At 36.3% G+C, this 22,959-nt stretch overlaps 3 protein-coding genes across 6 annotated transcripts; 2 read left to right on the top strand and 1 right to left on the bottom strand.

Moving 5' to 3' along the window:
* Positions 1-2,783: 2,783 nt before the first annotated feature.
* LOC147274647 (uncharacterized) lies at positions 2,784-5,323 on the bottom strand. Its single transcript, XM_086228353.1, has 4 exons — positions 4,903-5,323; positions 3,311-3,347; positions 2,987-3,223; positions 2,784-2,879 (listed from the first exon to the last, which is right to left on the bottom strand). Exons 1-4 carry the CDS (start codon positions 5,202-5,204, stop codon positions 2,784-2,786), a joined length of 672 nt encoding a protein of 223 aa, XP_086084479.1. The 5' UTR covers positions 5,205-5,323.
* Positions 5,324-11,020: 5,697 nt separating this feature from the next.
* LOC147274646 (AAA-type ATPase family protein) lies at positions 11,021-16,685 on the top strand. Of its 3 annotated transcripts, none has more exons than XM_086257541.1 (8): positions 11,021-11,332; positions 12,006-13,730; positions 13,815-14,034; positions 14,139-14,324; positions 14,470-14,676; positions 14,899-15,643; positions 15,915-15,972; positions 16,407-16,685. In XM_086257541.1, the coding sequence occupies exons 2-8, from the start codon at positions 12,120-12,122 to the stop codon at positions 16,479-16,481; spliced, it is 3,102 nt and encodes a 1,033-aa protein (XP_086113667.1). In that variant the 5' UTR covers positions 11,021-11,332; positions 12,006-12,119; the 3' UTR covers positions 16,482-16,685. The 3 variants fall into 3 exon arrangements, with proteins under 3 accessions (XP_086113667.1, XP_086113668.1, XP_086113669.1); XM_086257542.1 differs by having other exon boundaries at positions 11,021-11,809; XM_086257543.1 differs by having other exon boundaries at positions 11,021-13,730; positions 14,500-14,676.
* Positions 16,686-17,184: 499 nt separating this feature from the next.
* LOC147274645 (Peptidase C78, ubiquitin fold modifier-specific peptidase 1/ 2) lies at positions 17,185-22,282 on the top strand. Of its 2 annotated transcripts, none has more exons than XM_086256769.1 (13): positions 17,185-17,391; positions 17,492-17,848; positions 18,225-18,493; positions 18,643-18,730; positions 18,844-19,019; positions 19,360-19,450; positions 19,851-19,976; positions 20,131-20,178; positions 20,267-20,343; positions 20,722-20,810; positions 21,181-21,292; positions 21,377-21,479; positions 21,668-22,282. In XM_086256769.1, the coding sequence occupies exons 1-13, from the start codon at positions 17,211-17,213 to the stop codon at positions 21,895-21,897; spliced, it is 1,947 nt and encodes a 648-aa protein (XP_086112895.1). In that variant the 5' UTR covers positions 17,185-17,210; the 3' UTR covers positions 21,898-22,282. The 2 variants fall into 2 exon arrangements, with proteins under 2 accessions (XP_086112895.1, XP_086112896.1); XM_086256770.1 differs by having other exon boundaries at positions 21,377-21,483; positions 21,668-21,843.
* The last annotated feature ends 677 nt before the right edge of the window (positions 22,283-22,959 follow it).

Raw genomic sequence — 22,959 nt, 5'->3', positions numbered from 1 at the left:
CCACCTTTATAATAAAAAAATAGTGTTAGAAAACCTAATTTTAAATCTTAAATAATTTATCAGTGCGAGTCTCATAATTTTATTGTTCATAATGATTAATGACCCACTAAAGAGCTTCTTTTATTTCACAATAAGTAAGCACCCACTATGTAATGATACCTTATTTGAAATTTCCTAATATACTGTCATTGAAAATGTGGTATATAATGTAATTTTGATCCAAATAGTTATATTCTCTGAATTTGTTGATGAATTGAATAATATAATATTTTGGAAATAGATGCCCCGGTAGAATAATAATACATTACTCTGATGAGTTAATTACACTTATACCATCTGAAGTTTATTGTCTTTTCACATACACCTCCTGGGGTTTCAATAATTACACATACACCCCCTGAGGTTTTAAAACTGTTACATATAATCCCCTATAGTGAGACGAAAATGATGAGAAATTATGCAAAAAAGCATGCTAAGGGATTAAATAGCCTAATAAGATTATTTAAGGTGTAAGGTACAACCTGAATACAAATATTATTTTATTTATTTATTTTCTTATAGGGGGTTATATGCAACAGTTTTAAAACTTCATGAGGTGTATGTGTAATTATTGAAACTCTAGGAGGTGAATGTGAAAAGACGATAAACCTCAGGGGTGTATATAAAAAGAAGATAAACCTCAGGAAGTGTAAGTGTAATTAACTCTTACTCTAATGCTTAATTTACTATACCGTCACAAATAATTTAACTTCGTTTGACCTTTCCTCTGGTTTCTCGGTATACAAACAGGCCAGCGAAGGAGTTTAAAATTTCCCCAACACGCGTCACTCATGCGCGTGGGCCAAGACACCCAACTAAACCAAACTATAGATAGATACAGTACACAGCTTTTTCCCGGGGCAAACTAACTGAAACCGCCGAGTCGCAGCTTGCGAAAGGTCCAAAACACCCCTGAAGCTCAGAATCCGAGACACTCTGCACACAGCGCTCTGCCAACCAACAGAGAATTTCTGACCAAATTTAGCTGTGTCTTCTCTGTACTGTACACGTCGGCTCGGTCGCTCGCTCTCACAAGCAATGGCGTGTCTAACCACCCCTCGCATTTATTGCATTTACTACTTTGCCACTGACCGATACTTCACTCTATCTATCTTCCTCCCCTACCTATGCTTCTCTCTACCACTTCGACCACGGAGCTCAACCACCAAGACCACCTCTGTTTTAGGGTTAGGGTTTTTATTCTATTCCTCTTTCTACGCTACCCATTTGAAATTTCGTCAACTTCGAAGGGGTTTGGAATATTTCTATTCCGAAGGTTTGGACTTTGGGCTTCATCGACTTTGTCGTTTCGCGTTGTTTTGTTTGCATTTGATTATTTTTAGTATTTTTTACTGTTTGATTTTTGAATTCTAGATTCTCTCTTTGACTATTTTCTCTATCTAGATTCTAGACTGTGGTGTTGAGCTGTATGATGGTGTTTTAGACAAATGTGAATGGTATTGCTGGATTGTAGTAATCAGTAATGCTTGTTGAGTTGTTTCCTGCATGTGGGTGAGTTTTGATTCTTTATTTCTTGGGAATGACTTTGTGGGTTCTTGTTTTTATTATCCTGAGGTGAGAAGAAATTGCTTTTTATGAATTCCATGATGTTATTCTGTAACAAAAAGGTTCTACATTGTTCCATACTTCTGCAAATGCTCAAGTTTTGTTTTTCATTATCCCTAAAATGGCAATGTTGAAATGCCATTGAGGAGAAATCAGAGTATTCAGACTGTTATTGGTCTTTCAGGCTGTGAGTGACTGAACCCAACACTAGTTTTCAATTTTTGACTGGATTATTTTGTTTTTGAGAATTTTGTTCCTTTCCAGTTTTGTGGTCTTGGGTTCTCTGGAAGATTAAAGCCACCACTATTCTTTGCCTATTTTTGACAGAGAGGTTTTCTCCTGTGATCCTTTTAATGTTTTTGTTACTGCCTTGTCTCTTTCAGGTTGAGAATGCACGGCTTTTTGGGGTCCTGAAATTTGAATTTGCAGTGTGAATTCTGACGTTTCTTTGAGTTATTGTAGTTGATTATTATTATCTTTTTTGGTTCGGGAAAACTATGGATGGGCGGCGGCATTCTGTTGATATTCCTATCTCGAAAACGCTTGTGGCACTGAGGAGGGTTAGGTCTCTAAGGGATCCTTCAACTATTTCTATGAGCAAATTCTCCAATCCGGTTGAGAATGAAAATTGGGATACAAATTCGAGTAATGAGATTTCTATGCATTTCATGAATACTTTCCAAGAAGGTGGCTTTGATAAACATCGTTTTCTGAGACCAAAGAATTTGGGTTTGCACGGACAAAGAGAGGATTGCTTAGATGATTTTGAACTAACTTGTGGTTTAGGAAAATCTAGGTTGATCTTGCATGAGAATGCAGAGTGGGTTGGAAGCACAGGGAGTCCTAGTGAGAGCAAACAGGCTGAAGAATTTGATTTTTCTAGATCAAATAAGGAAGAGGTTTATGGAAATAAATCATTCAGTGATAGATATTGCAGCAGTCATAGGGACAAAGGCTTGGCCTTGACATGCTTCATGCCTATCAGCAATCCTTTGGAGGATGTGGATTATGAAGAAACTGTCAGGTCATCTGAAATAATCGAGTTCAGATGGAGCCAAGCATCTCCAGGGTGAGATTTCATGCATGTTTAGCATGATATTCTGCTTTAGTCACATCTATGAAAAACTAAAAATATAAATGGAAAGCCACACGTACGGAAAATAGTAACATTCTCACAATCACTTTATTACATAGCAAAAGAAAAATAATAAATCATGAGTACTTACATGTATTACCAGCACAGGACATTTTACTAGAGGGATTTTATCAATGTTCTGCACATTAATGTAAATCAGGTTCAGACCCATACACATTCATCAACATTCACTAGATAAAGTAATTGGATAAAAGTCATCATAACAATTGATATCAAGAAACTAACCTTATAGATATCAAACCAGTAGGTGCGCTTCACAGGATACATGACTCTCAAACCTGATAATATAGGACTATGCAGAACAATTGCTCTTAGTCGAGGCAAACGGGTAGCAAGATCAACAGTAGGACCGCTTCCAACAGATTGACCATAGAGGATTATGTCTTCCTGCTTAGCACCATACCTCTCTTCAAGACACTTATATGCAGCTTCAATATCTGCATATGTATTATGTTCGCTTGGCTGCAGAAAGGTATACAAATGGGATTCAGTAAAACCTTTCTATTACAATTTGAATCACAACAAATTGATGATTCATACTGCACTTACCTTGCCTGATGACTGCCCATAGCCAGAGTAATCATACCTGCCCACGTTGAAATAATATGGTTCAGAATGTTTTCTGTATTTATTTTCAAAATAAAATGTCTCTTGAAAATATATCTGCTGGTGTTAGGCTTGCAACAGTGTGTCCACACAATTGCTAATCAAACATAATTTAGGATGCAAAAGCAGGTCTCCAAGCTTTATCAGAAGTGATAGATTTTGGACAAGTAGATGTAACTTTGGGAGGTGATCCAGCATCAGTGACTCAGCACTCCAGTCCACAATGTGCTTTGCACTTATAATGCAAAGGCTATGCACATTTAATTGCCACCATAAAACCTTTTCTGATGCAAAAGAGACTTCTTAAGTCTTCTCCACAAAACCAACAAATTCTTTTTTCCTCCTCCGACAAATAATCATAGTCAACTTGGAAGGATAATTTAATCAGTTCAGCCTGTTAAACCTGCCTTACACTCTCTGGTTACTAGAGTACTCTCTGATTACTAGAGTAAAGTTGGTTTGGAGTCAGCACCTTCAAAATTAGTTTTCCCAAAAACTGGACCCAGTAAATCACACGTGTCCATTTTTGTCCCCCCCCCCCCCCCCTTCCCGAAGACATCCTGCAACTTTACAACATTTTTTTCCTTTCACACCATGAAGACTTTTAAACGATGAGTCTAGAATTAAAGAAATACTACATATAACAAACGGTTCTAACAATGTATACCATGTGTGAGGTATCCATGTATGCTTTAAATGACCTATGGCCTACAAGTCATATATATAGAACTACATGGTAAAGGAAGAGGTGTGACAATAATTGTAAACAAAATTACTTGAAAGTTCCATGTTGCTATAACCATTACACTTAAAAATTTACCTGTATTTAGGTTCAACTACTTCTGATATTCATTTATGAAACCTCTTCCAGATGAACTGTGGATCCCAGAACTGACAACAAACACAACCAATGTGGCAAAATAACCTCTTCTGATATCTCTAAATAGCAATATAACATTCTGTATACAATTTCCAACCTTATTGCTAACTGATTGGTTGAGCCAAAACACTAATTGGGTTAATCGAAACTCTTTAAAGTATCCTATTTCTAAATCATGATTATTAAGAGGATTCATATTTCTAAAATCAAATCACCAGTTCCTCACCTGGATTGGTTGTACTAAGGACCCAAAACAATCAAAAAATAACATCACACAGTTGAAATGTGGAAGAACATGTCTACGAAGAAAAAGCAAAAACATCTTAACCCAATTCCTTAGTTTCAGTCAAGATTAACAATTTCGAATCTTGAGGCAGAGTCCACCTCGTTTAGCAAGTAAACAACTCATGATAGTAGAACTAACACTAAAAGTCTAAAACCTACCCAAAAAAATACACTTTTAAATCAACTTCCCTAGAACCCAAATTGTCACACTCACAATTCCAATCAACACAGAAAGCAAACTTCCCCAAATTTCTCAAATGGGTATTGCTGATTCATCCAAATTTCATCTACACACCCACTAGATAATGGAAAAACCAATCACAGACGAAAGCTTCAAAATTGGAGTAAAGGGTAGAGAGAACAAACTTACCCCATGAGATTGACACGCAGGTGAATGCTCAATTCGATGAAGAGTTCGTACATCTGACCGATGTCAGTGGCGTTGCCATGAGAATACAGAAGGGTGGAAATGGCCATTGGGTGGCGTATATAGACGGCCACGATCTCCGAGCCGCGGCGCGTGGGAAACTTCAAAATGTCGACATTTTCGCGGTGGGGAAGAGGGTGCAATAGCAAGAGTCCCGTGGCTTCGTCTTTGATTACCTTGTAGGATGGTGGGTTTGGTGGGAAAAAGGCAAACTTGGCAGCCATGGATGAAGTAACCCCACCCATTCTCTCTCTCTCTCTCTCTGGATTGAAGATCAGAAGCAAATTGGCATTCCTCTTTGTTTCTACTAAGTATTTATGACTTTCTGTTGGCCGAGTGAAAGACAGAGTGTTTTGAAGTGAAAAGTGACTGTCTTCTCTCTCGCTTTGGGACAAAGAAACAAAGAAAGACAGAGAGCCTCTTATTCTTCTTCTAATTTCTAAATTCTAATCCATTAAATTTTCTCCTCCAAAAAAAAAAACAAATCCATTAAATTTATTTATTTTTCTAAATAACTATTTAAAAAAAGAAAAAAGGCACTAGTGGCAAACTGGCAATGATATACTGAGCACTTGAGCAGTCACCCTCTCATGCAGCTTGTCGTAAGACCATGGTCATGCTCACGTGCTGTATCATTGTCCTGTTATTTTCTTGCATTTCCTTATTCTTTTTCTTTGTTTTTTGGCATTAAACAGTGTGGTTGATGTGGACTTTGTGTCCAAAAAAAAAAAGATGTGGACTTTGTGGGGTGAGGTTCAAGATCGAATTCTCATATTCTCATTCTAGATCTAAAAGAGAAAAAAGAAAAAAAAAAGGTTTAAGCCCCAATTTATGTTTATTTATTGCATTCGTACCCACATTGCATAATGTAAATTGGTTCATGTCAATCATTTTATACATGTATCAAACATAGTTTTTTCTTTTCTTTTTTTAATAATCTAAATTCGATAGGTGATTCAAACTTGAGAGTTCTCTAATTTTGTGAAATTAAATACCACTAAAGCTAGTTGGTATGTAACAATAAAAAGTTGAGAGTTGAGAAAAAGGTGGAGAAAAGGTTTGGTTATATAAAATAGGGTGAACAAATTTATTGCTCATATATTATATTGTCAAACTTTAAATTAGGACGTTATATTTAAATGCGATCTTAATTACTTGATCAATAATAAAGATATATATATTTAGTATGTATATCATGACAATTCATTCAAATACGAATGTCTTGCCATATATTTGGTACATTACATTTAATTACACAATTATACCACAATTATACAATTGTTATAAGCAAGATTCTATGGAACCTTGCCAAAATTAAAGGGAGAAAAATATAGAATTACGAAAATTAAAGAATATCAAAGAGAAAATCATGGGAATATTAAAGGGGAAAGAATATTATAAGAGAGGCCATAAATGAGAATTTTCGAGATGAAAATTTATTAGGTGTATCTGATACACCATCACGTGGTGTAACCAATTCAGCCTATAAAGTTATTATTAAAATATATATTTATATTAATATGATATAATATTAATAACATTTATCTATATTATGACATGTTGAATTAGTAATATTATGTGACAATGTTTCAGTTATATAAAATAATTTATCGACAATATTTCAGTTATATAAAATAATTTCTCGTCAACGAATAAAATATACATGTACAATACAATGAGGAAAGATTGCCCGCGGGGGGGGGGGGGGGGAGGTGCAAAATTGCTTTTAAAATAAAAAATAAAAAAGATTAGCTTGACACTCGTTTACAGGCTGTACAATTTTGTTCGTGTCTCCAAGATTTGCAACGGCACCATTTTCGCCATTTTCATAGGTAAACTCTGTCCTCCACTTTTATATATTTGTACTCTTTTTTTATGGGGTCGGGGATCGATCAAGAAACTAAATAATAATAATAATAATTAAAAAGGAAGCTAAATACTAATTAATAACCACATAAATAATGATGCAAATTTGTCCAACCTAGTAACCCACACAACGTCACAACCATAGGTGGTCCAGATCTAATTAAATCAAATCAGTTATATGATATAAACATTATTGTAACTTTATTGAAAAAAAATGCCAACATAAGAGAAAATAAAACTCTAAAGAGGAAAATTACATTAAAAGAAATTTAAGTAAGAACAATTGTAGAGTTCCATCTACATACAATATTATGTGCTTATTAATAACAATTTAGGTAGATCACAAGCTTTAATAGTGGAAAGTAAAGCTGTTGTGGCAAGTAAAGCTGTGGTGGTAATTGATGTAAATAAATCTTAATACTAAAATTAAAAAAATGATTATATATTTAAGACATCCTTGTACTTTATTTCTGTAAATATATATGATTAACCCGAGAATCCCGGGGCCGACTCTGTGTTTCAAACCTGAAGGATTCAACTAAAAACCTGAAATCTTCTTGAATGAACTTGAATGTGTAATTATAGATGGCCACACAACACAAACGTTGTTATTGCTTTTACCTAAATGTAGGTTTCAACTCCCATGCAAATTAATTTCTGATGAGTCAAATCAAGATATATTTTATTATTTTATTTTTCTTGTGAAAAAAGAATCCAAAAGGAAAAGGCTTTCCATGCACGGACAAATTGATATAAGAAAAATAAATAAAATAGATTTATTTTTTTTCGAGAGTAAATAAAAAATAGAATATTTGGTGGTGTATAAGTTGGAAAAGCAGGAATTGGAATCCCGGGGAATTGGCGAGGAATGTGAAGTCCTGGAGCACCTCGCCACATCTCATCTCTCAAAGTCAATGCTGCTGGATGGACCTCAACCTTCACCAATCGCTGTGACTCTCAAAGACTATGTTGCCGACGTTCAAGACAATCCCCTTGAGACCATGACACTACTCACATGTCTCCTCTTCCCTTTTCCAGTTTTCCTCATTTTAAATTCATCCATTTTTTGGGGCTTGCAAGTACTTTTTTTTTTTTTCTTGTCATGCCAAATTTTTGTCAACCACTCCAACTATCTCAATTCTCAACTAACTATCTTGTATTATTGTATATTATATTTCTAATAAAGATAGAAATTTATTTATGTAGTGAGTTCCGCCTCAATAATAAAGATGGTTTAAATAATTTTTTCAAATTTTCTTCCTGAACATAGATATGGTCTATTGTTGACAACCTTGCAAACTTCAGTCACAGTCTTAATTTGGGATGTGTAATTTTTTATATCCTTTTTATTTTGTTTGAGAAATTATTATGTATAATCGTAACACCGTTATGTAATATAACTAATCTATTAGGTATAATATGGGTAGATTTTATTATTATTATACCATAATGACATGTTTACTAATCCATAATCGAAATCAAAATAAAAAGTTGGATTCTAATTACGGATTACTCATGTATTTATTAACCATATGAGAATAAAAACACAAGTGAACCAATATGTTATTAGAAATTCAACTTTTTATTTTGGAGAAATTGGATTCTTGGGTGGGTGTGGTATTCTGATTGCTGGAGAAACAACTCATCTGGAGTCCATTTTTTTTTTCTTTTATACCCTCACATTATTTATACAATTTTCAAGTTTGCTCATTCACTTTAGCCCGTTCAATTTATTTAGAACAAGGGCATTTTAGTAATCAAATTAGTTTTAATTCCGATTCAAGTGAATTAGTAAATGACTTATATGGAATAAGTATCATTTCTACTCTGATTTCATATAGTTTAGTAAACAACTTCAATGAGAATCTATATTCTAACTCCTCAATCTAATTCTTCCTCAATTCAATTCCTCATAATCCGATTACGGATTAGTAAATATGCCATAGAAGTATAAACTAGTCGTTCACTCATATTATAACACATGAATTAGTTACTCAACGCGACTACATTATAGTTATACATAATAGTTTTTCCTTTTGTTCAGTATGTGTTGCTTGATGATTTAGTTGAGATCTTAATGCCTCGTATTGTTGATGTTAATTAATCCTTTTGTGTAGTTGTTCTTGTTGGGCTTCGGTCCCCCATTTAACCAAAAAATATAAACATGGTCTGGCCTTGGGCCTCTTTCTTGCCAAAACAGTTATGATGTAGCCCAGCCCAAATTTTGAGTTTGTTCGGCAAAGGCAGAGACTTGTAGTGGACAACTGAACATTTTCGTTGGGCCGACAATGGCCCAGTCCAATGTACAACACTAGAACTCCACGTAGTGGCAATTTGCAATGTAGCATCATTGAGCATTATTATGGATTCATAAATACCAATACTAACTATGGACACCAACCCTCTATTATATATCTCTGCCACTCTGTAGAGTCTGCGCCACAGGTTATGTCTCAATGAGCCAATTGGAGTCTCAGTCATGTCAGAAGTGCGTTAAGCTTTTTACTTCTTTGACCTATAAGCTTAAAGTCATATACGTCTCGTAAATATGCAATGCAATGAAGTAAGTCTGGTCTTCACTTTTTTCCCAAGTGCTTTTGCAAAAGAATTAATGTGGGTTTTTGGTAATGTCACCATGACAAGTCACTGTTTTTCCGAAGCATTTTGCACACGTTATTTAACAGCCGCAGTGCATAGATACCAGTTCTACTTCGACAGTGAAGCTATAAAATGAAGTGCATGTGCTTTTTCTGCAAGTACTACTTGACAGGGTACTCTAAAGGTTCCAAGCTCTTCCCAGTTCCCACCAGAAAACAATGACAGTAGATGCAGATTGTTGATTGCTCTTCAGTCTTCATCACTAGGAATTTCAACAAGTTATAGTGATTGTCCTTCTTATGGGCAGCTCCCAACAGCAACAAAATGGAGTTCTTTAAAAAATTTTAGGGGTGAGCAAAGCTAGTGTTGGGTATAATGGTGTTCATGTCAACCCGTTTAACACGACTAATTAGTGATTTGTATATCAAAAGCTCGCACACATCTCATATTATCTCGCATTTAAACCCGACACCAGAGAATATGTTTAAGATTTAGAATTATCTTGAAATTATTAACATGAAAGTACCATATTTTGATATTACATTGTATATTGTATTTATAATAAATGTGAGACTCATGTGGATAGGGTGAATTCCACCTTTATAATAAAAAAATAGTGTTAGAAAACCTAATTTTAAATCTTAAATAATTTATCAGTGCGAGTCTCATAATTTTATTGTTCATAATGATTAATGACCCACTAAAGAGCTTCTTTTATTTCACAATAAGTAAGCACCCACTATGTAATGATACCTTATTTGAAATTTCCTAATATACTGTCATTGAAAATGTGGTATATAATGTAATTTTGATCCAAATAGTTATATTCTCTGAATTTGTTGATGAATTGAATAGTATAATATTTTGGGAATAGATGCCCCAGTAGAATAATAATACATTACTCTGATGAGTTAATTACACTTACACCCTCTGAAGTTTATTGTCTTTTTACATACACCCCCTAAGGTTTCAATAATTACACATACACCCCCTGAGGTTTTAAAACTGTTACATATAATCCCCTATAGTGAGACGAAAATGATGAGAAATTATGCAAAAAAGCATGCTAAGGGATTAAATAACCTAATAAGATTATTCAAGGTGTAAAGTATAACCTGAATACAAATATTATTTTATTTATTTATTTTCTTATAGGGGGTTATATGTAACAGTTTTAAAACCTCATGGGGTGTATGTGTAATTATTGAAACTCCAAGGGGTGTATGTGAAAAGACGATAAACCTCAAGGGTGTATATAAAAAGAAGATAAACTCCAGGGAGTGTAAGTGTAATTAACTCTTACTCTAACGCTTAATTTACTATACGGTCACAAATAATTTAACTTCGTTTGACCTTTCCTCTGGTTTCTCGGTATACAAACAGGCCAGCGAAGGAGTTTAAAATTTCCCCAACACGCGTCACTCATGCGCGTGGGCCAAGACACCCAACTAAACCAAACGATAGATAGATACAGTACACAGCTTTTTCCCGGGGCAAACTAACTGAAACCGCCGAGTCGCAGCTTGCGAAAGGTCCAAAACACCCCTGAGGCTCAGAATCCGAGACACTCTGTACATAGAGCTCTGCCAACCAACAGAGAATTTCTGACCAAATTTAGCTGTGTCTTCTCTGTACTGTACACGTCGGCTCGGTCGCTCGCTCTCACAAGCAATGGCGTGTCTAACCACCCCTCGCATTTATTGCATTTACTACTTTGCCACTGACCGATACTTCACTCTATCTATCTTCCTCCCCTACCTATGCTTCTCTCTACCACTTCGACCACGGAGCTCAACCACCAAGACCACCTCTGTTTTAGGGTTAGGGTTTTTATTCTATTCCTCTTTCTACGCTACCCATTTGAAATTTCGTCAACTTCGAAGGGGTTTGGAATATTTCTATTCCGAAGGTTTGGACTTTGGGCTTCATCGACTTTGTCGTTTCGCGTTGTTTTGTTTGCATTTGATTATTTTTAGTATTTTTTACTGTTTGATTTTTGAATTCTAGATTCTCTCTTTGACTATTTTCTCTATCTAGATTCTAGACTGTGGTGTTGAGCTGTATGATGGTGTTTTAGACAAATGTGAATGGTATTGCTGGATTGTAGTAATCAGTAATGCTTGTTGAGTTGTTTCCTGCATGTGGGTGAGTTTTGATTCTTTATTTCTTGGGAACGACTTTGTGGGTTCTTGTTTTTATTATCCTGAGGTGAGAAGAAATTGCTTTTTATGAATTCCATGATGTTATTCTGTAACAAAAAGGTTCTACATTGTTCCATACTTCTGCAAATGCTCAAGTTTTGTTTTTCATTATCCCTAAAATGGCAATGCTGAAATGCCATTGAGGAGAAATCAGAGTATTCAGACTGTTATTGGTCTTTCAGGCTGTGAGTGACTGAACCCAACACTAGTTTTCAATTTTTGACTGGATTATTTTGTTTTTGAGAATTTTGTTCCTTTCCAGTTTTGTGGTCTTGGGTTCTCTGGAAGATTAAAGCCACCACTATTCTTTGCCTATTTTTGACAGAGAGGTTTTCTCCTGTGATCCTTTTAATGTTTTTGTTACTGCCTTGTCTCTTTCAGGTTGAGAATGCACGGCTTTTTGGGGTCCTGAAACTTGAATTTGCAGTGTGAATTCTGACGTTTCTTTGAGTTATTGTAGTTGATTATTATTATCTTTTTTGGTTCGGGAAAACTATGGATGGGCGGCGGCATTCTGTTGATATTCCTATCTCGAAAACGCTTGTGGCACTGAGGAGGGTGAGGTCTCTAAGGGATCCTTCAACTATTTCTATGAGCAAATTCTCCACTCCGGTTGAGAATGAAAATTGGGATACAAATTCGAGTAATGAGATTTCTATGCATTTCATGAATACTTTCCAAGAAGGTGGCTTTGATAAACATCGTTTTCTGAGACCAAAGAATTTGGGTTTGCACGGACAAAGAGAGGATTGCTTAGATGATTTTGAACTAACTTGTGGTTTAGGAAAATCTAGGTTGATCTTGCATGAGAATGCAGAGTGGGTTGGAAGCACAGGGAGTCCTAGTGAGAGCAAACAGGCTGAAGAATTTGATTTTTCTAGATCAAATAAGGAAGAGGTTTATGGAAATAAATCATTCAGTGATAGATATTGCAGCAGTCATAGGGACAAAGGCTTGGCCTTGACATGCTTCATGCCTATCAGCAATCCTTTGGAGGATGTGGATTATGAAGAAACTGTCAGGTCATCACAAGAAGAAAGGGTAGATCAGATCGCATCAAAACAAAAATCACAACGCAAAAATCATGTAAAACCGTCTGTGGCAGGTGGTGATGTCACTAGTCAATTGGGCAGTCCATGCCCCTCAGCAAGTGATGCTCTTTCAAGCCATAGTACATCTTTATTTCCAAACGAAGAGGGTGATGCTGTAGATCGTAATCATCGTGGTTGTGGGATCAGCTGCTGCTGGTCAAAAACCCCAACATTCAGAGAAGCTGACCTTTCTTTTGATGTAGACGACCATCCTTTGTTTTACAAGAATGTAGATGAAGTTGCACATTATGAGCAGAGAAGCTTGAAACACATTGGTAATGAAACTAGTCCACAACCTCAAACTCCTAGGAGTCTGAGTCAGAAATTCAGGCCAAAATATTTTAATGAATTAGTGGGACAGAATGTAGTTGCGAGGTCTCTTTTGGGTGCTATCTCTAGAGGAAGAATAACCTCATTCTATCTTTTCTATGGTCCGGGTGGTACTGGAAAGACATCTGCCTCAAGGATCTTTGCTGCAGCACTAAATTGTCTTTCACTTGAGGAGCATAGGCCATGTGGTCTCTGCCGTGAATGTCTTTTGTTCTTTTCTGGAAGGAGCAGGGACATCAAGGAAGTGGATTCTGTGAGAATCAATCGGGCAGACAGGGTTAGAGCCCTTATTAAAAATGCAGTTATACCTCCAGTTTCCTCACGTTTTAAGGTTTTCATTATTGATGAGTGCCACTTGTTGCGTGGGGAAACATGGGCGACTCTTTTGAATAGCATCGATAACCTTTCCCAACATGTTGTCTTTGTGATGATCACTCCTGATCTGGATAAACTGCCACGAAGTGCAGTGTCACGGTCCCAAAAATATCACTTTCCGAAGATTAAGGATGCTGATATTGCAAGCAGATTAGGAAAAATCTGTGCGGAAGAGGGTCTTGACTTTGATCAGGTTGCTTTAGACTTCATTGCTTCCAAATCAAATGGTTCACTTAGGGATGCAGAGATGATGCTTGATCAGCTAAGTTTGCTTGGTAAAAAAATCACAATGGCCCTGGCATATGAGCTTGTGAGTTATTATTTACTCATTAATTTATTTTATATATAGCGCACCTGTAGTTATCCAGTATTTATTCCTTTTATTTTTCTGCAGATTGGAGTTGTTTCTGATGATGAATTGCTCGATTTGCTAGATCTGGCATTGTCATCTGACACTTCTAATACAGTAATAAGGGCCAGGGAGTTGATGAGATCAAGGATTGATCCCATGCAGCTTATATCACAGCTGGCAAATCTTATTATGGACATTCTTGCTGGTAAATGCCAGGAAGGTGATTCTGAAGTCCGAAAAAAGTTTTCTAGTAGGCATAGCTGTAAGTATGCATGGTGCCTGCAGTTCATTTCTTTAATCCTCTGTGTCATCTTACAATGAAATTCTTATACTCTGGTGCTGTTGTTGCAATCTTACGTGTCACAGCTGAAGGGGACTTGCAGAAATTGAGTCATGCATTGAAAATATTCTCTGAAACTGAGAAGCAATTAAGGGTGTCCAAGAGTCAAACAACATGGCTTACTGTAGCTCTGCTGCAGCTAAGTTCTATGGAGTCTTCTTCCTTGAATGCAAATGAGAAAAAGTTGTGTTTGGGAAATACGCAAGATAGAGGTGAGAATAATTACATTAGCTGACTGTGATGAATAATTTTCTATTTTGATTCTAGTCATGCATACCTTTTTTCTTTTCCCTTAAAATTCAAGTAGTTTAGTTTGGTGAAACTTAGATATCAAAGTTTGTTTCTGTTTGGGTGCAGATGACTTTTTTTGTGGTACTTCATCCACAGGGGAGAGCTTCAAGAACCGTGTCACTTGTACATGCAATGCCAAGTTGGGAATGCAGAAGGATAGTGATGGAAAGTTGGAATCCATATGGAAGAGAGCTACAGATTTATGCCAATCCAATTCACTCAAGAATTTTCTGAAGAAACAAGGAAAATTGTCTTCTTTGTTTGTTAACCAAGGTACATCCATCTAGTAATTTGTCATCGTTCCTGCAATTATGGTGAAACCACTTAAGACAAAAATATAAAAAAAATCATGGCAGAAAAAAAACCAAGATAATCTGCATCAACTACTGTATAGTCTGTTTTGCATTTGTTAGAGGAATTTCCATACATGCAGACTGTTCTATTATAGATGGGATTTACACTCATGCGTATTAACTGAGTAATGGTCAATTTTAGGTCTTGCAATAGCTGAATTGGAATTCTGCCATCCTGATTATGTATCTAAGGCTGAGAAGTCATGGAAAATCATTGCAAGTTCACTTCAATCTCTATTTGGTTGTAATGTGGAGATCAGGATCAATCTTGTACCTTTTGATTCTGATTCAAAGTATGCAAAAATGAAGAAGCCATCTTTCAGGTTGTTCAGTTGTTCCCGCAGAATGCAGCAGAAGTTACAATCATGTACTGAACGTGGAAGTGTTTCAGACTATTCTGATTACACATCTGAAAAGCCTATGATAAGTGAGAGACCTATTTTACCTCATTCCTCTGATTGTGGTTCTCAAATGCCACATAACTGCTGTGACAGAATGGTGGTGGTTAGTACATTGAGAAATAGAGAAGGAAATGTACTCAGCACAAGGACTGCCTCATCCCGCAAATCATTTGAAGATGAGACACCAAAGGCTCCTGGGTTAATGGTTGATTCTTTGAAGGAAGGGGGATGCAACCATGAATGCCAGGTTTTATCTTTTCAAGAACCTGAACATCAACCAAACTGTTTTCCTCGAAGCATGAGGCTTCAAAAGAAGTTGCGTTCCTCAGATGGTTCTCAGATGACCTGTTGCACCAAACTACAGAACAAGCTTGCATTGTCTGTCCCAAGCAGGACATCTTTTGAAACATGTCTCTTGGGAAATGATTCATATGTTTTCTGCAGTGGCTCTAATAACAACACTGACCACTGTAAAGATGAGAATGGGTAAGTGTTGTAATCTTCTTTCTGTTTGTTGGCATTTTGGATGTGCACATGCAGTATGAATTGTCCATATCCTCTTTTTTGCTACAATGTAAATATATACAGACTTGAACTTACAACTGTTTCATTATAACATGTTAAGAACTTTATTTCTCCTATGTGTCCTGAAATTGATAATGTTGAAGCTTCAATGCGCATGTTTGATTAAGAAGTAAGAACGCTACTTCTCCTGTGCTTTCTGAGGCAATTGACTTTCCTGATGTCTCAATTGCAGGTTGAAGGAAAATTCGGGTGTGCTTTGTTGGAGAACCCCCACGCTTCCCCTAGGAAAGGTAGCTATACCAAATATGTATGGGAATGTCTCAGAAGTTACTTAAATAGTATTGAGAATTGGAAAACGGATAGAGGAAATGAAAGAAATAGAACCAAAAACCAAGAAGCAATAATAATTATTGTATCCAAAAATAATAATAATAGTCTGTAATGGCCTGAGTGGCATGCTGCTTCTTGAAGCTTGGGGTATAAATTTCTTTTTTTTTTTTATAGTCTATTTGTGTGTCCTAATTCGTGGATTATATACGCATGCGCTTATGCAAATTATGAGTAAGGACTTAAGTTTATCTGCCTATTTTATGAATTGATTTTTTGTTAGAGCTTTGGACCATATCTTGAATGCTTATAAAAATAAATTGCTTGCAAGCAGCTTGCTTTTTAAATCTAACATCTATGTGAAGCTCTGACTAAATCAGGTGTGTAAATCCTGCAGGCTTGGCAGTCGAGGCATCAACGACAAAATTCACACCTAGTTGGGTGGGTTCTTCCCTGTGCAACTGCTAAGTAGTCATGCTGCAAAGTAGTGCCTAACAAATAACAGTATTTTATGATGGCTGCAGAGGAGCTTCAAAGAAATTCATACCTTGCTCGTTTTTGTATGTATATTGCAAGACATTGCCATTAATATTATACATGATTTCGGGACCCAGATTCAGGGTTCCATTCCATATAACATTATAACCTATATAGCAAGCTTTGGTTTTTGTGATTTTATTACTGTGCCTCCTTTGATTTTTAGCAACTGATAGGAACCAATTTTGAATTCAAATATTAGTGTAAAAAGAAGAGGCTTAGTTATGCATGCGTCCTTGAATTATACTCTGTATCTCACTTTGTGCTCGAAATTCATTTCGACTCTCTCTCATAAACTACACTTCCACGAAGTGTAATTAATAGGAGCAAAGTGATTCCAATTTTTTCTTATTCTGATTCCCGAAGAGTAATATTAATAGACCAATAGTTAATCGATGATATAACGTTAACATCAGAGTTCAAATAATAATTCGACAAAAAAAAGGGGTAAAAATGATAATGTCAAAGAAATAAGAAATGAAGGAAAATGTCAAAATGCAGTACAGATCCAAGGATGAGAAAGTAAACAATCATTTGGGCCCAATGGCCCAAGTTCCATTAATAGTTCACATCCTAGGCCCATAAACCCATAAAATGAGCGTTGAAAGTTGAAACTGATTAGAGCAGCTCTGCTTGAATGCTTGGCAAAGCTCTGAGCCAGTGAATGGAGAAGGAGAATACAAGCGTCGTTCGAGTTCTGTGTCCTAAGCTCGTCCTTTACAAGAACGAACCAGGCCTCCAATGGCTGATAGGCTCCCCATTCTTCCCGCCACTCACCATCGTCTCCACCCTCAAATGCATCCACACCGATGGTTCCAACTCTCCCGACTTCAACAGAGAATCAGGTACCGATTTTCCGAGATGGCAAACAAACAGATTCAATAATATCGTGTTTCTCGAACATCGTTTATCTCAAATTGTAATTCGTTTCCGTAACCTGAGTAGATGAGCTTCGGACGCTACTACTGAAAGGATTTGATGTGATCGGAGCACTAACTGTTGCAAATTCCAATGCCAAAAAGCATGCCGGCGAGGCGATTGCTGCGGCGAGAAGCTTACGGAAGCTTCTCTGCGGCGAAAAAGAAAAATCGGATGATCGAAAATTAATTGGAGCTGTTGCAGATTTTAATGGCGGCGACATTCAGATTTTCGCGTCGAAATCCGAGAGTTTGACTAGCTTTGAAGGTGTTGGTGTATTGTATGAAGATCATCCTGAGAAGTATGTTTGGGAGAGGGGTTGTCTGCTCCGATGTGAGCTTCCGATTAAGTTGCCGATCTATTATCCAGTAAACAAGCCGTCTGGTAAGTTGTTTCGGTGGTACATTTTTGTACAATTGCGTAATTTGCATTTGGAAATATGATTGTGCAATTGTGGTGGTTCATGGTTTATAGCTTGTTATGCTTGCTTGTGCGATTTTATTGGCTTCTATATGAGCTACTGATGGTTCAGAGCAGAAGTGGGAAGTTCAATACAGGAGCTTTTACTCACTAAAATGAGTGCATGATGTGGTTGCTGAAGTAACCTTTATATAAATCTAAAAGTTCAGTCTGCAATGGCTTTTTTGATGGTTAAATGCTTAAATGCATGCAGTAGAGGGTAGATTCACAGAATTTATATAATTACTACACATGTAAGTGTATATGTTTATATTGAGGCCTCAATGTACTATTATATCAGATTCAGAAAAGATATTCCGGTGTGCAACCGAAGCAGTTGTTGCCAAGTTCAAAGACCCAAAGGTTGCATACATGGTAGAAACATTAGGCAAAACTCCTGCCGAAGTACCTCAACCTGTCATCCTTCGCGGTGCAGATTTGGATTTTGACACAGATCTCTCAAATGTCAAACTTTTGGGTGAAAGTGCCCAAGAGACTGATACAAAGTTTTTATCTTGTTCACACTTCTGTTTGGAAAGTAAAAAGAGCTCATTGGTGTATTCTGCTGAGGTAAGAAAAAAAGTGTAAGAGATTTGTTGGGACATGCAATTTGCTTATGTGACATCTTCAAAATTTTTATTCGGGTAGTTTGTTTTTATATTCTTTCAGCAATAAGAGTGAATATGGGAATTCAATTTTTGAATAGCTTTCTTTCTTAGCATGCAGATAGAATCCAAGTAAGTGTTCTGCTTAATAGTTCAGATAAATCTCAAAAATCTACTGCACCTGTGGCAGAATATTTTCCAGGTAATGCTGTCAATCTTAATTAAATGATGTTATATTATTTCCGAGTTCAAAGCTTTCGTAGTGGAGATGATACCTCTACTTAGTTTAATGGAATCTAAAACATGTGGTTTCAGCTTTGGAAGAGGCCAGAATTTTGGTTGTCGATTTTAAGCTCGAAGTGCTCTGCTATGCAGCCAAGGGTCTCCCACTGATGTATGCAGTTTCAAAGTTAATTATCCCAGGGTTAGTTGATCAGTTTAATTTAGTGGGAAATACAGTCCTGCCCAACCTCTTAGCGCAACATCCTCAGGTAAGGCAAACTATTTCTTGTATGATATCATATCTGTTTCTTGACGTTTCTACCCATCTGACTACTACTTAAACCCCAACACTCAGAAACACAAGTATATCATGTGGTTTAAGGCCAATTGTTGGTTCGTGAACCTTTAACACATATATTACCTTTCACAGTGTGCTAGTTCTCACATTTATTCATATTATTATGGACTACATATGTGCACACATTAGAATTGCCCAACCTCTTTTGTTGTGTAATAATATGGTTATAAACTACTGTTCCCATTTCCTTCCTTTTAAAAATAAAAAATAGAAAATTCTTCAAGTTACTATTTGGTTTATTGTGTTTGCAGCTACATCCCTATCACTTCAATCCTCCTGGGGTTTTGCATCCAATTACTGTTGTTTATGAACTCAACTACGGGGAAACAGAAATGAAGCAAGGTAGGCAGTGGTAAAGTTGAATTTTTCTTCCTTCAGGGCACAATCTTTTTATTGAAAAAGTACTACTTTTAAATGGAAAAGGGTAGAATATTTTCAAGCGGCACCTCACTGGATGTCTGCATTACATGGTTGTCAGGATCCTAAATACATGTAAATAGTTTAATTTTGGTTCAGCTATGTTAACTAAGATTAAGGTATTCTGCTTTCCCTTCAAGTAATATGTATACAAACCTAATTACTGAGATGTTTGGCTTCATTGCTGAGCTTTTGAGAGGTTATTTCTTTCTATTGTCAAAACTATGATTTTTAAGCAGAGAATTTAAAACTCAGATTATACATTTATCCCATGTAATTTGGTCATGGGTTAGTCTTTTATTAGTCTTGTGTTTGCTTTCTGCAGTTGAAGTTAGGAAATCCTTACATTTAAGGCTGGGTTTACCTTTCGATCGTCCCCTTTTAAGAATTGCTAATGCTCTGGATTTATCTACAACGAAGGATGGCATAAGGAGTGACCCAACACGGAAGGGTAAACATTTTTCATTAATTAGGCAACTCCAGTAGTCTGTGCAAGGCGTTTATTGTCCCCATATCCCCTCTCCAGAAAGATTTTTTTTTTTCTTCACTTTTTTCCCTTTTTTTTTGGTATTAACTATGTTGGCACATTTTTATGGTAATATCAGGTACTACTTTGCTCAAAGATGTACACATTGGGATTTCAAGCAGTGGGGGTTGGTGGCTGCTCTTGTTCTTTGTTTATCCTTTTTCCCTGCTTCCTTTTAGTGGAATTTTAATTGGAACCATGATGTCTTTATGCAGTTTCAGGGGGCACTATGTCTCTGGTGCAAGGCTCTTATGAATACTACCATTATCTACAAGATGGATTTAATGATTCGGTAATGGACAATCTCCTATACCAAGTAGCTACATTATCTTGTTGAGAATACATGTTAAGCTGTCACCTGATTCAATTTCGTAATGAATTGAACTAAAGCTGTCAATTAAGTTTTCTCTAGGAGTGCCCATCGCTGCCTTCTGATGGGATTAAAGTTCAGATTCTCACTTTTGGGATTCTTGTGTTTAGTTTTTCTATTGTGAACTTTTGCGTATCTCTAGAGGACCGTCTCTCTGCATGATGTCAACGTTGAATTGCTTTCTTTGTTTTTGTCAACTTCTCAGTCATTGCCTGGAGAGTTGTCAGAAATGAAATGTGTTTATAATAATGATTATTAGCAGTTGCAGTTCTCCTAAGTGTTAATTTGTTTCCTTGCTAGGGATGGGGTTGTGCTTACCGTTCTCTGCAAACCATCATTTCATGGTTCAGGCTCCAACACTATGCGTCGGTAGAAGTTCCATCACATAGGTATGAAATGACCATGTAGACTTTGTTAGAGTATATGATATACTTTGTATTTAATTCTTTCTGAATTCTTTCTTGATAGTTGGACCTCAGGTATTAGATATTTGAAATCGTCATGACTAGTGACCACTGTGTTTAAAGATTGGTTTTGATAATTAATGTATGTTGAAGTTATTACAGTATTGAATTTGTGACTCCCTGCTTTATTAAGATAGTTATTATGAATCTAAAAGGAAATTCACAACATTAAAAACCCTTTTGTTTGACCTGTTAACATCATATAATCTTTCCTCTTTTCCTTCTTACTTTCTCTCTTTTTTGGTGCTAATTATCAGTGCCATATGATTTGATCTAACAAGCCAATTGATATTAGGGAAATACAGCAGTCACTTGTAGAGATTGGTGATAAGGATCCTTCTTTCATTGGGTCACGTGAATGGATCGGTGCCATTGAGTTGAGCTTTGTTCTGGACAAATTATTGGGTGTAAGTATGATCAATGAAGTTTACTAATATTTCTCAAATAAAATGCACTGGAGTTTAACAGGAGTACTTTCTGTTATTGAACAGGTTAGTTGCAAAGTCATAAATGTCAGATCTGGAGCTGAGCTTCCCGAAAAATGTCGTGAGCTGGCCTTGCACTTTGAGAATCAAGGAACTCCTATTATGATTGGTTGGCAAGACGACATATGATTCCTCTTATTTTCGTTTCTTTTTATCTGCCATGACTTTGATGCTTCTCTTGATTAAAGATTGCGTGCAAATTGTAAAGAAACAATAATGATTATAATAATAATGGAAACTTCTCTTCTTCCCATATAAAGGAAAGAACTTCTCTTATGATTTGGTATATGAATGCAGGTGGTGGAGTTCTTGCATATACCCTCTTGGGAGTTGATTACAATGAAGCAAGTGGAGATTGTGCGTTTCTAATACTCGATCCTCACTACACAGGCAATGATGAACTCAAGAAAATTGTAAACGGTGGATGGTGTGGGTGGAAAAAGGCTGTTGATAGCAAGGGAAAGAGTTTCTTCTTACATGAAAAGTTCTATAATCTTCTGCTTCCACAGAGGCCTAACATGGTTTGATTTATACAAAAATGATCAAATTTATACACAACTGTATTAGGGAGAAGTGGATGCCAGTTTGCTACTCTCAACTTATAGAACAAAAAGACAGTTTTCTAGTTAGTGAAGGGAGACATTAGAAGGTATTATCAATGACCAGTAATTGCCATTTGTTCTTTCATATATGATGTAATTTGCATAGTGTTATTATTGCAAAAGTTCAGTTTGTTGGTCCATTGCTGACTCTTTGTTCTATGAGGAAGGCCAATATGGTTTGAGAGTTTCTTAGTTATTCGCAATTTATGTGGTAGGATAAATTTTTTTGTACTATATTTTTTATATATTTTTCTCATGTGAGTTTCATTTATATTAGAGATGTGGTATCAATCTGCTACATTTAACATTCTATTTTTCGTTTTTAAAAAAGTTTTGAAGAGACTAAATTGGGCTTTTACCATTGTAGACCAAAAGTGAGGCGGGCCGTTGCCCATTTCTGTCTGCCATTGCCGAAACCCAAGCGCACCGTTTAAACAAAGTTTTAAGAGATACCTGTATACGCTGCGTTTTGTTCAGGCCTATCTCCCCTATCAAAGTTGTCAAACTATCATGTCGGTTCTAATTCTAACACTGCCCCGTAGTAGCAGAGCAACCATGGCTCTCATACGCCAACAACTCCCTCCTCTGCCACTTTCCTTGTCTGAATATTGGCCACGTGCACTCTTCATCATCAACAACTTTATGGTTATTCTATATTAGCTCCGGTTTACCTTTTTGCTAATGCTCTCCTACCTACTTTAAGCTCGTTAAACTTGTTCTTAATTCAGTTCAATAAAAGCTCAATACTTTTTTCTTTACAAATGATAGAATTTGAACTTAGAATTTACCACTTTTTCACTCTTGAAGTTCATGGAAGTCGAGTTGCTTCATTTAGAAACATGAACACTATAAGGTTGATTGTCAAAAAATTTGGTGGAATTTCAAGCAACGCAACTAAGACAACTTTTTTTTTTTTTGTCACTCAACTAAGACAACTATTCACACCGACTTGTTGAGTTTCTTAAATTTAATTGACTATATACTACT

The sequence above is a fragment of the Dryas octopetala genome, chromosome 9 (assembly GCF_963921425.1).
Source record: "Dryas octopetala chromosome 9, drDryOcto1.1, whole genome shotgun sequence".
Classification (NCBI taxonomy): domain Eukaryota; kingdom Viridiplantae; phylum Streptophyta; class Magnoliopsida; order Rosales; family Rosaceae; genus Dryas; species Dryas octopetala.
Note: the sequence above shows the minus strand (reverse complement) of the source record. Positions and strands in the feature narration are given on the sequence as shown.

Bases quoted from the DNA above. Each gene is read 5' to 3' on its own strand.
- LOC147274647 (XM_086228353.1), bottom strand. From the start codon at position 5,204: ATGGGTGGGGTTACTTCATCCATGGCTGCCAAGTTTGCCTTTTTCCCA. The intron at 3,348-4,902 runs GTAAGTTTGTTC...CAACGTGGGCAG, and splicing joins CTGCGTGTCAATCTCATGGG to GTATGATTACTCTGGCTATG. The intron at 3,224-3,310 runs GTAAGTGCAGTA...ACCTTTCTGCAG, and splicing joins ATGGGCAGTCATCAGGCAAG to CCAAGCGAACATAATACATA.
- LOC147274645 (XM_086256769.1), top strand. From the start codon at position 17,211: ATGGAGAAGGAGAATACAAGCGTCGTTCGAGTTCTGTGTCCTAAGCTC. The intron at 17,392-17,491 runs GTACCGATTTTC...TAACCTGAGTAG, and splicing joins CGACTTCAACAGAGAATCAG to ATGAGCTTCGGACGCTACTA. The intron at 21,293-21,376 runs GTAAGTATGATC...GTTATTGAACAG, and splicing joins TTCTGGACAAATTATTGGGT to GTTAGTTGCAAAGTCATAAA.
- LOC147274646 (XM_086257541.1), top strand. From the start codon at position 12,120: ATGGATGGGCGGCGGCATTCTGTTGATATTCCTATCTCGAAAACGCTT. The intron at 13,731-13,814 runs GTGAGTTATTAT...ATTTTTCTGCAG, and splicing joins TGGCCCTGGCATATGAGCTT to ATTGGAGTTGTTTCTGATGA. The intron at 15,644-15,914 runs GTAAGTGTTGTA...TCTCAATTGCAG, and splicing joins CACTGTAAAGATGAGAATGG to GTTGAAGGAAAATTCGGGTG.